This window comes from Lynx canadensis, chromosome A1 (genome assembly GCF_007474595.2).
Source record: "Lynx canadensis isolate LIC74 chromosome A1, mLynCan4.pri.v2, whole genome shotgun sequence".
Classification (NCBI taxonomy): domain Eukaryota; kingdom Metazoa; phylum Chordata; class Mammalia; order Carnivora; family Felidae; genus Lynx; species Lynx canadensis.
The window spans coordinates 191229307-191243785 of record NC_044303.2 but is presented as its reverse complement, the minus strand read 5'-3'; the positions used below and the strand labels follow the sequence as shown (position 1 = coordinate 191243785).

General features: G+C 42.4%; 1 protein-coding gene across 1 annotated transcript in view; it reads right to left on the bottom strand.

Annotated features, from left to right (window-relative positions):
• Window positions 1-3830: 3830 nt before the first annotated feature.
• Window positions 3831-14479, bottom strand: part of TIMD4 (T cell immunoglobulin and mucin domain containing 4) — a 32597-nt gene continuing 21948 nt past the window's right edge. The window contains exons 6-9 of the mRNA XM_030328578.1: window positions 9186-9232; window positions 7622-7715; window positions 6072-6111; window positions 3831-5161 (exon numbers count right to left, since the gene is read on the bottom strand). Of these exons, the coding sequence (XP_030184438.1) occupies window positions 5077-5161; window positions 6072-6111; window positions 7622-7715; window positions 9186-9232 (266 nt within the window). The 3' untranslated portion in view covers window positions 3831-5076. The remainder of the gene's footprint in view (window positions 5162-6071; window positions 6112-7621; window positions 7716-9185; window positions 9233-14479) is intronic.

Below are 14479 nucleotides of genomic sequence, written 5' to 3'. Positions count from 1 at the left end.
AGCACAGGGGTTGAGGACATGAGCTCTGAAGCTGCTTCAGAGTTTGAATCCAAGCTCAACTGCAGATTAGCTACTTTATGAATCTGAACTTTCATTTCCTCACCTGTCCAACAGGGTAAAACTGGCAACCCCCCTCATAGAGAGATTAAATGATACATGTAAAGTGCTTAGGGTAGTGCCTGACATACAGAAAGTGCTCAAATAATATTAGTGATGACTGCCAGCCCTGTTATTAGGTTCAAGCACAAAGCTAGGTGCACACATGAAAATACTTATCCATTGGATTGAGGAGGAATCAGGACATTTGATTCCCACTATTGTGGGAACGCAGGCAGTGACTTTGTCTCTCTGTTCTTGCATTTTTCTCCCCTATCAAATGGAGATATCCTCCTCTTCTGACACAGAGTACCATAGGTTTGGAGATGCTTAGAAACAAAAATGGGAAACGGTACAGAAATACACAAGAGGTTATTTCCCTTACTGCACCATTGCTCTTATACCAAACTACCTACTCCCTGTCATGTTTATGAAGCTTCACTGCAGCTAAGAATTTTTGGATAATTTTCTTTCACCTACTAGGGCTGAAATGTTTCTGCCTCATTCCTCTATTGACTTCCAATACTCACATGAAAGGCACAGTTCCCCAGCTTCAAGAAGGTGTGTCTGCAGAATTTCTAAACTTTTATCCTTTTTAAACTCTTCAATCTTTTTGCCTCTCGGATACATTAAAGACGATCCAAATATTTGGAATCATGAAATGCGTAACACAGATGAAATGGTTCTGGAGACTGTAAGCTATCTGGGAAGAGGGACTAGGTCTGTCCAATTCATTACTATACCCCAGCACCCAAAATGGCTCTTTGGCACATAGGAGACACATTAGAGCAATGACAGCCATCTTGCAACCATGAAGAATGAGCCAAAAGAAGTCACAGAGACTCTACTACCTCAACATAAATCTGGATTTCTAGGTATGTGAAATAATTCAAAGTCTTTAAGTCACTACTTTTAAGTATTCTCTTACTTGCAGCTGAATACATTCTTACTAAGATAATGAGTAACTGTGCCCTGAGGAGGGTCTCCCATTATTTTTAGGTACAAGAGGGCAGATAGTTCCCTTTTTACCAAGTTCCTTACTCTGCAACAAAGGTTTCCATTTAACCAATCTCCCATGTTTCTTTTATAATCTTAGCATCATCTCCTCATTATCCCCCTGATGTCTCTGAAAGATTAATAGCACCACCTTGACCCCTAGACATTCTTTCTCCGTTTATCTTTTCTGTTTTCTCATTATCACTTTCCACAGACCAAATATTATATCTTGATTTTTAATTACTTTAATGGGCCTCATCCATAGTAATTGGGACATTTAGGTCATTATCTTGTCTCCTCAGATCTTCTTGGACAATTTTATCGATCATTTCTTTGAGCAAAATCATGTGGGGGTACTAGACCCACATAAACTTGTAACTTAGGCCAAAAGCTGTCCTGATTAATTAGCAACATTACCTTCTGGCACAAAGCTGCCCTGTCTTTAGAATCGTGGCTCATAGTCATTGCTGAGTATTAGCGTTATCCGAGGTGGCATAAAAACTCTTGATAGCCAGGTCTCTCCCCCCTCCCCATGCCCATTAAAATCAGGATTTCAGAGGGGAGTTGAACATCAGTAGTTTTTAATACTGAAATCCCCATATGATTTCAATGTGCTGTCGACTTTGAAAATCAATGCTTTAGGCCAGTACTTCTCAACCTAATGTTCGTATGAATAACATGGAGACCTTGTTAAAATGCAGATTCTGATTCTCTGGCTCGAGGTGGGAGAATGACATTCCGCATTTCTAACAAGCTCCCATGTGATGACAACAGCATGGTCTGAGCCCCACATTCTGAATAACAAAGGTCTAGAATCTAGAGTTAGTAGTCCATTTTAAGAGGGGATCTAAACAAATTAAACTCCACTTGAGTCCCACTGTGGTGAAAACATCATCGCTGCAAGAAAGCCAAGAGCAGGTGATTGAAAGAACTCCAAGGGTGGTTGTTTTCAGCTCTAGTTTAGTTATGGACTCAGGTGGACCAATCATCCCAGTTTGTCCAGGACTGAGGGGGTTCCCAGCATGCAGGACAAGGACAAGTCACCCTAGTTATGGTAGTGTTCTTCAAAGAGCAACAGAACAGCCAAGTTTTACACTTCTACATTCTGATTCCTCTTTCTGGGAGTGTCAGTCACCCTAGGGTCAAGGGTTTGCTGGGAAAGATGGGTCAAGGGAAAGAAATGCACCAAGAATGTAATGTTACTTCAGAAGGGTAAATAATCAGGCAGATCCAGGTGGACCTAGAAAAATCCAATGACAGGTTTGTGACATGGCCACAGAGGTAAGTCCAGGAGAGATGGTTTAGGTCTGTGCTCTAGCACTGGTTTACTGTGTAGCCTGGGGTAACTAAGGCCCCCTGTCAGGGCCTCTGTTTCATCAGCTAAAACATGGGAGTTGAATTGTTGGATACGTGGGTGTCTTTCCTGCACCCACCCTCCACTCCACGTGCAGCACCCCATAAAGCATACAACTGCAGAACAGCACCTTTCCAGCTCAGTTGGAAAGTAAACCCACCTTCCATTTTGTGAGCAGCCACCTCCAGCACATTTCAAGACCCTCATAAAAACATCAGCATTAATCATACTCCATCTAGTACATTTCTCTTCGCTGTCCTTTGATGTTCAGAGAGCCGAGAACTCACAGAGCCTTTTTTTTTTTTTAACGACTATAACATGTTTACAAACCCAATGAAATTCTATTTTGAGACCCAGGCTTTTGGTTACAAGTGGCTTCCTCCTTCTGATCCTGCCTCCACCCAGGGAACTCACTTCTCAACTTTTTGTTTTCTTTAGAGAGACAAAGAGTCTCCCCAGCCACCCATTGCTGGATTCCTGTTAACCTTTCATTAAGCCTGCTGACAGCTTGGCTCCAACTCTTCATGAGTTAGTTCAACACATTCCCATTTAAATGTGTCCCACCTGGCTTCATTAAGGTTCCTGCCAGGTTCTCCACTTGCAGCTTCCTCTGCAAATGCAAATAAGATTCTGAGTAAATAATATGGGGACCAGGGAAGATTGAGCTATAAAGGATTGGGGGTTGGAGAACCATCAAAACACCTAGGTCGCCATGGATTTGAGCAAACTAAAATCCATCTGGGACCAACACAGGCCAATATCGCAATTCTGTATGCACAAAGTGTTAAATTAAGGCCCTCGCTGTGAAGCACAGGGTAGTGGTTAAGAGTGTAGAGTCCTTCCAGCCTGGTTCAAAGCCCTGCTCTGTCATAGGGATGTTGGTCCATGTGACCTTGGACAAGTTTCTTCACCTCTCACTGCTTCTGTTTTCTCAGCTCCAAAAGCAGGAGTAATTTACCTGTTTCACTGGGCTGCTGTGAGAACCCAATGAGAAATTGCCTTGAAACACTTGGTAGAGTACCTAGACCATAGCGAATGCTTTTTAAGGACTGGATGTTATCTCATTTAGCCTAGAAAGACCAAGGTCCAGGTTGCAGAATTAGGTTGTTCTAAATCCTCAAGGTTTGATTGTGGACCCACTATGTAAACATCAGCTGTAAGAATGATGTCTCCATCAAAGCTCTTCCTTGTGCAAATGGAAAATCAACACTGATTCCATTCTGTTGCATTTCCCATATGTGTTTTGTCTCATTTAGATTTTTAAGCTCTGTAAGGGAAGTGATTCTCTCTCCTGGGCCCAAGATACTAGGAAGTTATTTGTAGGTGGCTACCAATTCATCCTGATTGCACAGAGAGGGAGAGAGAGGAAAAACTAGACCAACGATCTCTTCTGATCAGGAAGTCTCAGGATAAGAATTGTATATTTATTAAGTCATCATTTGGCAAAACCCTACACTACCCCCTGGACTTTGGAGTCTCAGACCAGTTGCCTTCTTCTAGCCCATGGCCATGTGTTGCTTGGCCAGGTCATTATTCTAAGTTGGAGTGTTAATGCCTTCAAGTGGACACAGACACATTCCACTTTGTAACGGCCCAGCACTTCCCCTTGCCTCACTCATCTATGTTGGCTGCCTAGCCTCCGAAGTCCCGGCCACCCAGCCACCCAGCCTCAGGCAGAGCCCACATGCTTTCTCTATGCCAAAAGTAGAAGTCAGGAGACAGGAATCTACGATCTGTATTTAGAAAAGGATATCTCTGCCACAGCATGGAGAACCAATTGAGAAGGGAAGGGGTATAGATTGGGAGGTGGCTTGGAAGCTACTGTACGAGTCCAGGGAAATTCCAGCTTAAATGAGGTCTCTGACAACCACCTCCACCTGGACCTTTGCCTCCTGTTGCAGGAAACTCCTGACTCTGTGCGACCACACACCCACCACTGCAGAGCACTCCTTAAGGGAGAATCTTCTCTTTAAAAAAACAAAACAAAACAGGGGGTGAGCCAAAATTATGGCGTGGTTCCACATTACTTCCTAAATTATTGATGAGACCCAGGGCTGCTCATACCATACCTGGAGTGGGGCACTGAACTCCGTAAGCTGGGCATAAAGAGAGAGATACAAATGCATACAAGGCAAAGGCAACTAGAGTAGAGAAGGGACCAGAAATCATGTCCCATGAGCAAGGTACTTTGGAGAGACATGAAGCTCTCCTTCCAATATCTGGAGCGCTGCCAGAGAGGAGAGAGATTATACATGTTCTGGGTAAACACAGTAAATTCAACTAGGACCGCCAGGCAGGTGCTTTCTGGAGACAGCTTTGTTTTAAATATTTCTGTCTCAGAACTGCCCTGAGATTGAATGATCTCCTTTAGGTTTGGTAGTGAGCTCACCATCACCGAAATTATTCAAGCGTAGTCTGGAAGATCCCTTAGCCTGATGCTACAGAGGAGATTAAAGCACCTGGCAGGGAAGGTTTGGTCTCTAAAATACCTTGCACTTGTGAAATTAATGCAAGACTGAATGGATGACACCAATGGAATAGATGGGGCTTTAAAAACAAAACATTCTAGGACTTATTTGGACAATTCCCACATGATGCCCCCATCCTCAATCCTAAGAAAAGGTGGCCCGTTAGAGTGTGAAAAGACCATCTTCAACTTCCCCTCCATGCTGCATATCTTCAGAGGTGTTTTTACACTCTCCAACATTGTCAAGCCTGTAAAGAGAAAAGAGAGGCTGAAAATGGGAAACACCAGGACCAGGAATAAACAGATGCTGCTAAATCACAAGGCCCCTAACCATGGCTGTTAGAGTTAAAAGAGCTCAAACTCCATCCGGTCCAAGCCTCTCCATTCACATATGGGAAAACTGAGGCTGCAGGAGATAAAGGGCTTTTGCAAATCTATTCTAATAAGGGAATTAAAAGTTTCTATATTGGCAAAATATAAAATTGTGATCTAAATGTGTTTATGACCTTGGAAAGTCACCTTGCTAAGCCCCAGTTTCCCCACTTGTTAATATTTATTTGTTAATTGATATTTTGGTATTGACGTAATTGTTAATGAAAGCAGTCTTCATCAGGTGACACCAAATCTTTTCATTTCTTTCCCAAAAAGCTATAAAACAGGACAGATATTCAAAATCTCTTTCCAGAGATTCTTCAGACTATTAAAAAAAAAAAAAAAAACTGTTACAATGATCTAATTGGGCAGAGGCACCAAATCCCAGGAATGATATTCTACATGTTTTCATTTTCCCCACTGCCAGCTCTCTTCTCTGGAAACTCCTGTTTAACAACGTCCTTTTAAAATGAATTGCTCAGAGTTGAACAAAAAATTCTGAACACAGAGGATAGTGACATATCACCTTCTTTCTTTTGTATGCCATGCTTCTACTAATGCAACCTGCCTTTGTATTTATATTTCGGACAAACATAACACAGTGTTAACCAGGACAGAGGTTAATGTGAGCTAAATCCCACATCTTTTTCACCTCTAATGCCACATTTCTCCAACCCTGTATTTCATCAGAACACAAGAACAAGTCATTAAACCACTGAGTAGTATCTAATCATTTGTAACAGCTTGTACAATCATTACAACAATCAGTCATGCAAGATGAATTACCTTGTGTGTTTCTGGAAACAATTGGTTTTCATGACTTTCCCTGAAAAGACAAGGCCATGGTATAAGCAGAGTAGCTGTGTTAGGACATGTGAAATGCTGGGTTAAGCCAGGAGCTGCCTTCCCAAGAGCAGAGGTGGACCAAAGGTGAGAATTTAGGGACTGGTTTAGGCAGGGAAATGCATTCCTTTTCCCAGATCTAGTGACTGCCTCTATGGGTCCTGAGGCAGTGCCCATCACTTACACAGTTGTTCCCATGTGTGGGCAATAGTGTTAAGCCGCTTCATTTTTTTTTTTTTTTTTTTTTTTTTTATTTATTTTTGGGACAGAGAGAGACAGAGCATGAACGGGGGAGGGGCAGAGAGAGAGGGAGACACAGAATCGGAAACAGGCTCCAGGCTCTGAGCCATCAGCCCAGAGCCTGACGCGGGGCTCGAACTCACGGACCGCGAGATCGTGACCTGGCTGAAGTCGGACGCTTAACCGACTGCGCCACCCAGGCGCCCCAAGCCGCTTCATTTTTAAGTCATTGCCCACTCATAATTCAAGCACTCACTCAAGTTTTAAAACACTTCCTTATGAGACATACTCAGAATTTCCAAAACTGTATGAGGACCAATGGCCTCTGCCTTTAAGAGAGCTTTGCATGAAGGCTAAAGACAGGCTTCCACTGAGTTTCAAATTCCCTTTGGCGGTGTTCACTAGGTACAGGTGCTGAAATGTGCAAGTTTCGCTACTGCTGCTCAAAGCAGTTGAGATGGTTACCAGTCTTATCTCCTTATCTACCACCTCCAAACAGTTTCTGTTGATGACTACAGAACAGTTTTCCCCCATTTTACAACAGGACCAGATGCCACATGCCTATACTTTGCATGACAACTTAAAACCCTGTTTCATGACTCCTTTTTGCTGTGTTTCAAAACTATTGTTTTGAAAGTGAGGAGTGGTGGTGGGAAGGAGGGGTGCAAGGTCACAGACCGGCTGGAGAATCTAATAACAATTATGGACGCTGCCCCTTGAAAAATGCAGATATCAACATGCAAGTACCTTCACACATGATTTCAAGGGATTCACTTTCCCCCGAGGTCTCTCTGTGGAACCCAGGTAAGGAAAGCTTGCTTTAAGGAGATAATAAGGCCAAGATCCTTCATGGCTTTCTTCCTGGGGCAGTCCTAGTCAGAGGAGGAGGCCAGGCCACAACTTCCTCCACCCCAGACAATGATAATAATGGCACTTTCCACTTAAGGCAGTAATGAGGGAGAAAAGAGGCACATCAAGAGCATAGCATCAGAACTGTCACAGGTTATGCATCCAGTAAATGAAAGTACTCTTTTTTTTCTTTTCCAAAATACAAACTCCATCAGGAAGATGATACATGAAGGCTTTAGCATCTTAGGGAGAATGAGTTTCCCTTGACCAGGATAGGGACCGGATGGAAAGAGGACTCTGGGGGATGGAGACAGGGGCAGAAAGCAGAATCTGTTCACTCCCAGGCCCTCCTGGAGCCTCCACAGCTCTGAGGGCTCCATCCCACCTGGGCCTGCCCTCCTTACCTCGAAGGAAAAACGCCACAAGCAACACCAACAGCACAAATCCCACGGAGGGAGCAATGATCATTAGCAGGTCAGGGTTGATGACCATTTTTACCTGGTGAGACACAGGGAAGGTGATGGGGCCACTCGTTTCTGAACTTCATACTCACACAGCTTCCGGTCCCAATCATATCTTCCCTCCACCAGCAGCTTCACTGCGTCTCACCCCATTTTGCCCGACATGTCTCAAGATCAAGACAAGGCAGCCTTACAAATCAGAAGTTTTTAAAAATAATCTCTGAAAATCTGGAACATTTTCCCAGACCCCCAAATCTTCCTGTCTCCGACATCAGGCATATGAGCTGTGGGGCTCAGGGGTCTGAAGATAGGAAAGAGCTGTGCTGTGAGCCCTGTGTTCTCCATGGTCAAGTCTCTTCATTGGCTACCACCTAAATCCTTTGAGTTCTGCCCAGTTCTGTGCAACTCAGGACCTCAGCTGACTTAGACCTCCAGAGGCAACAAGATAGAAGAGGAAAATGGAATTCAATTTCAACTTTTTGACAGCAGTGGTTCTCAAAGTGTAGCCAGGGGACCCATGAGATCAAAACGATTTTCATGAGACATTATTTGCCCTTTTCACTGTCATTCTCTCACAAGATGGAAGGTAGGGTTTCCCAGAGGTTACGTGACAAGTAATGGACTACTGTCACCATTCCAATGATAGAATATGCAAGCAGATAAGAGTATCTTTCTGTCTCCTAGCAAGCCAGACATTAATGAGATTTGCAGAAATGTCAAACAATGCCACTAATGCCACTTCTCTTGCTAATATTTTTTCGTTCGGGGAAAATAGAGTTATTTTTCATAAAACATTATTTAGGTCAACAAGTAATAGATTTGCTTTCTTTGCTTTTAAATGAATTAACATCACTTTAAATTTGTTTTAATTTTTATGAGTGTACAGGACTTCTGACACCAAATCATTTGAGGAGTTTTGCTCTGCAGGCAGCACCTAGTTCTGGTAGGGGCTCAATGCCACCTCTGCTGCCCAGGTCATGCTCCATTTCCTCACCTTCCTGTCCCTTTCTCCAACACAGCAGCAAGGAGGGACAACAATCTCTCTCTGCAGAAGGAGAAGGGAAGGAAGAAAGAAGGGATGGGGACCTTTTTCCCTTTTCCCTTATAGGTGTCTATACTGCTGACAGTTTTTACATGATGCAGCTTGAACCACTTTTGTGATGATAAAAATTAATGAAAGGCACGGTCAGCAAATAAGAAATATGCCGGTGGCAAGGGTTGATTCGGCAGGACGTCACTAACCCTGGGCCATGCAGAAGGAACACATATTGATCTTTCCATGTTTTTGTATGTTTTTTTTTCTTATTGGTTTCCAAAGCATCTGCACATATAGAAGTAACAATATGAATGTTAGTTCTGCCAAGAGCACAAGTCTACAGATTCCTCAGCTAACTCACAACCGTTGCTGCTTAGATAGATCTGTCCTCCCCAGTTCATTTCTGCAAACCTCTATTGTGGATTTTAAAAATGGAAGTCACATGCTTCAAATACTTCACAAAAATTTTACCTCTTCTGATTGAGCTTCATTCTGCACAACCATTGCTGTCTCAGATTCTGGGGAGGAAAAGTGGGGGGAAATGTTTATATTTTCTGTGGAGGAATAAAATACCACATCCTGAAATAGGCATTTCAGACCTCATCTGGAATTTTAGTTGATGTGTTTAATCTTTCAATCCCATCTTTTCTTTTTGTATAATTTATTTACAACACATTTGTTTTGAGATGGTTTTATCTGATACTCAGCTGCTATCCAACATTATGCCACAGGAATATCTCCATTTTATAGATGGGTAGAGTGGGGCATTAGGTCAGCAGGCAATTGGGTCTACATTTTCTGTAGGTCCCAGCAACACATTCAGGATTTTTATCCAGCCAAAAAATGTGCCAATCCATTAGTTAACAAATATCTATTATGCATTTATTATAGGCCATGTACTGTGCTAGCCTGACCATCAACCTGGCTGATGAAATTTACAACTTAAGGCAGAAAACCAAATTTTTTTAAACAATTTTTTTTCTAATTTTTTGTTTTATTGTTGAGAGAGACAGAGCTTGAGGTAGGGTGGGGGGAGAAAGAGAGGCAGATGCAGAATCTGAAGCAGGCTCCAAGCTCTGAACTGTCAGCACTGAGTCTGATGCGGGGCTCAAACTCACAAACTGTGAGATCATGCCCTGAGCCGAATTTAAATGCTTAGCCGACTGAGCCACCCAGGCGCCCTCAGGAAATCAAATTGAAACAAAAAAAAAAAGTGAGTGGTTGAAAAAATAATGTCCTAATTGTGCAAAATTCTGGGAATAAATAATGCAAGATGTAGGGGCATATCACAAGGATGGCTGACCTGTCTGGAGGACCAAGGGTAAGTGTTCTCCAGAAGGTGAAGGTCTCATGAGACATGGATGTTTTTATGTACAAACAATAATTGAGTTCAACAAGGAAAACATACTGAGAATCTACCAAACACTAAGTACTATTCCAGGCACTAAGAATGCTAAGATAAGCACGGCATGGCCCCACCATCATGAAATTTATAGTACATTACAGAAGGAAGACCAGTGGCCCCACGGGCTGAGGTAATTAATGATGGACCATGGAAGGTTGCTGATGAGGGCAGGCACAGGGAGAGGCATGTAGCCTACCATCATAGTTCAGTGAGAACTTCTAGAATTAAGCTCCATGAGGACAGTGTCCCTCTGCCTGCTCAACAATGGGACCCCAACACTGCCTGGCACACACTCGTTGCTCAGTAAGTGTTTGTTGAATGAGTAACACCTGAACTGAGTTAAGGTTGGGTAAGAATTAGCAATGAAAGATAGTAAGGGGCTTTTAGGTAGAGCAGCATCAGAAAAGCCATGAAGCATGGAACAGTGTGGTTCCAAGTGGGATGGCAAGAGGCTGTGAAGGTAGAAAATGAGGAATGTGGAGTGGCAGAGGATGACACAGAAATGGGCAGGAACCAGTCATGCTGGTAAGTCTCCGTTTAATGCTGTAGGCAGTGGGAAACTATGGAAACATCTTAAGCTTGTTATGGTCTAGTTAAGAGGATAAGGAAATAACCAGATGAGATGATCAGTTATCATCTGGTCCCAGGTCTGAAATTCAGAGCCAGCAGAAACAAAGGGAGAGAGACAGATTCCAGAAATGCTTAGCAGGGAGATCAAGAGGAAGTGGACGTTGAACGGGAGGGTGAGAAAGAAACAAGTCTTAGATAATTTGCAGATTCCTTCTTGAGACTCTGGGCCATTGCCCAGCTGTCTGCTAAGACTGGGCACAGAAGAAACAGAACAGAAGTGTCCATCTCAGTGAAAAGGATGAGGAGTTCAAATTTATAGTCGGTGAGGAAGGCACCTGAGGGACACACACACACAACACTGGCCTAACGTGCAGTTGGCAGATTTAAATCTGAATCAAACTCAGGAAAAGTTGGAGTTGCAGATACTGATTTGGGAGTCATCGGTCTCCAAGGAGAGTTAAAATCCTCAGAGCATATAAGAAATCCAAGGGCTGCGTGTCCAGAGAGAGAAGAGCAGGAATCCTAAGAAACCCCAGCACTTAAAAGGTGGGCAGAGAAGGTGAGGGAGAAGGAAGCAGAAGAAACAAATGGCAGAGAGTAGAAAGTGAGAACTGTGTCAAGGAATCCAGGCCAGGAGAAAATGCCAAGGAAGAATGCAAAATCACATGTGCAACAAAACCTGCTGATAGAAACAGAACATAAAGCCACACATAGACGAGGCCTGAATATAATAAAAATCTAGGCCGATAATTACTGAAATTGATCATTGTTTCTCCCAGCCTTCCTTGCACTCAAGGCATAAGAAAAAACATGATGGGTTTTCTAAGGCTCATAATTTGGTACAAGAGTTTATTTCTTCGACAGGAAAAGTGACCTGTTGAATGCCTAGGAGCATAAACTCTGAGGAGAAAATTCAGCATGTTTTCATATCCTACAACTCAGTTATTGTTGTTTTTCTCTCTGCTATTATCCCCTAGAGCTGGAAATTGCAGGTAAGAATTCAAATCTCCTACCCCTGTTTTGTCAAAATCCTATAGTATTACAATCATTTGTGACGGATAAGCTGGAAATTGAAACCATCAAAGAGAAAAGCCATCCCAGGTCAGTTTTGTCACAGCTAATCTGTATTTTAAATTGGAATTGTCTAATGGGAGAGACGTTTTGTAAACACAAACACTGCTGAGTGATACCAAATAATACTCCTCCTTCTCTTCCTTCTCCTCCTCCTCCTTCCCCTCCTTCTCCTCATCTTCCTTCTCTTCTTCAGAAAATGCCAAAAGGCCCAATGGAGGCACTCCAAACCCAGTGTTAGATAGAGTTAGACACCGAATAAATGGCTGGCGACATTTGTTACCCATGAAACGCAGTGACGCTAACAGCTAGGGGATGGGGTAGGCAAGTGAAGACTACTCACTTCTGTGTTTTCTGTGCTACCTTGGTCCTTCCACCCTCAAGACCCTGACCTCTTACACAAGCACATTCAGGCAAAGGCAGGAGCCCCCCAGAACTTGCAAGAAAAGCAATTCTGTGAGAGGGGAACTGTGGTAGATTAAGTATGGTCTTCCTCAAAATTATGTGTACTCAGAACCTCAGACTGTGACCTTTTAGAAATAGGGCATCTTTGCAGATGTAATTAGTTTAAAGATACTGAGATGAAACCATCCTAGATTTAGGATCGGTCTGAAATCCAATGGCAGGTGTCCTTGTAAGGAGAGAAGAAGACACAGAGAAACACACAGGGAAGGCCACGTAAAGATGGGCAGAGATTGAAGGCATGTGGCTTCAAGCCAAGGAATCTCCGAGGCGCCAGAAGCTGGAAGAGACAAGAAGGGATCTTCCCTTAGAGCCTTCAGAGAGAACATGGCCCTGCTGACACCTCAATTTTAGGACTTCTGACCTCCTGCACAATAACATGATAAATTTGTGTTGGTCTATGCCACTACATTTCTGGTAAATTTTTACAGCATCCTTGGGAATTCATAAGAGACACAGTGATCACTAAGGTCTTCCATAGGAACAGCGGCTCTGGGGACGGGCACAAGGGATGACAGGAAGACTGACCCTCATTTAAAATGTTTTTGTTGGGGCGCCTGGGTGGCGCAGTCGGTTGGGCGTCCGACTTCAGCCAGGTCACGATCTCGCGGTCCGTGGGTTCGAGCCCCGCGTCGGGCTCTGGGCTGATGGCTCAGAGCCTGGAGCCTGTTTCCGATTCTGTGTCTCCCTCTCTCTCTGCCCCTCCCCCGTTCATGCTCTGTCTCTCTCTGTCCCAAAAATAAATAAACGTTGAAAAAAAAATTTTTTTTTAAATAAATAAATAAAATGTTTTTGTACACTTTGTACTTTCACCATATATGTATGGTTATCTACCTAAAAGAAATTCATCACCAGGTAATAACAATGATAAAAGAATCTTCAACTTAACCACACTTTTCCCAGGTCTATGGACTCACCGATACTTCTGATTAATATTAGACTTCCCTACAGGGTGAGAATGCATTTATATTTAAAAAAAATACGAAGATATGGACAGTCTTGGCAGAGTTGTCATTGTAAATCAGTAAATTGGCCTATGGGTACTCTGGCAAAGTGGAATTCCTGTGGGATTCCATCCCAGACTTTGGAGCCCTGTGAGAACACACATGGGTCTCCCCAACGCTGCACTGCCGTCTCTGAATATGTATCTACCCCAGGTTTCCTGGCTGTGTGACCTTGGGCATGATATTTGCTCTCTCTGAGCCACAGTTTACTCATCCCAAAATGCTGATATTGCCCCAACCAATCTCCTATGTCCTTTTCAACCTTTAAATTTCTGGATGCCTTTGTAAAAAAGAATTTGAATGACCTGAGAAAATGATTATTTTTCATGGTAATTTTTTAAAAAGGATGTAAAGCTATGCTTAGTATAGAAAATCAGTATGTAAATACTTAAGAACATACAACAAACACATGCATACCTCTTGCTTCACAAGGAAAACTGAAAAGAAATACTGAAAGACTAGATACATCTGACATTGAGTGGAAATATTATAGGCAATTAAAAATTTTTTAGTTTGTACTTTTTTATAATTTCTAGATTTTCTCAAATGAGAAAATTTTAACTGTAAAATATATACCATATGTTAATTACTGAAAACTCTCCAAGATGCCTGAGTCAAGAGCAAACTCTCAAGGTTTCGCTGAAGCACTGCCACAGTGACCTTCTAAGTGACACTTTGAAGATCACTGTTAGAAACACATCAACTCACAGCTGAAAAAGAACTCGGTGATGCTATTAGTAAAAGACACCCCCCCTAGATACGAGTACTGGTGTACAAAGATGTTCAGGAGATATATATATATATATATATATATATATATATACACACACACACACATATATACATATCATATTATATTATATATCATATATATGTGTATATTACATATTATATATCATGTGTGTATATTACATATTATATATGTATGGAATATGTATGTGTGTAATACGCATGTATGTATATTACATGTTATATATATTACATATGTGTGTGTTTGTAATATGTGTGTAATATACATATATAGGTAATACATATAAGTCTCGAGAGCGAGAATATAGACTTATATATAGGCAGAGAGACTTTTCTGTATATCAAAAATGGTTTGTTTGTTTGCTTTTAGATAATGAATGCATGTAAAAACTGGTGAAATACAGGTAGAGTTTGTAGACTTGTTAACTGCATCATGCCAATGTCCATTTCCTACTTTGACCACGTGCTACAGTTATGTAAGATGTTTGTGGCGGGGGAGGGGG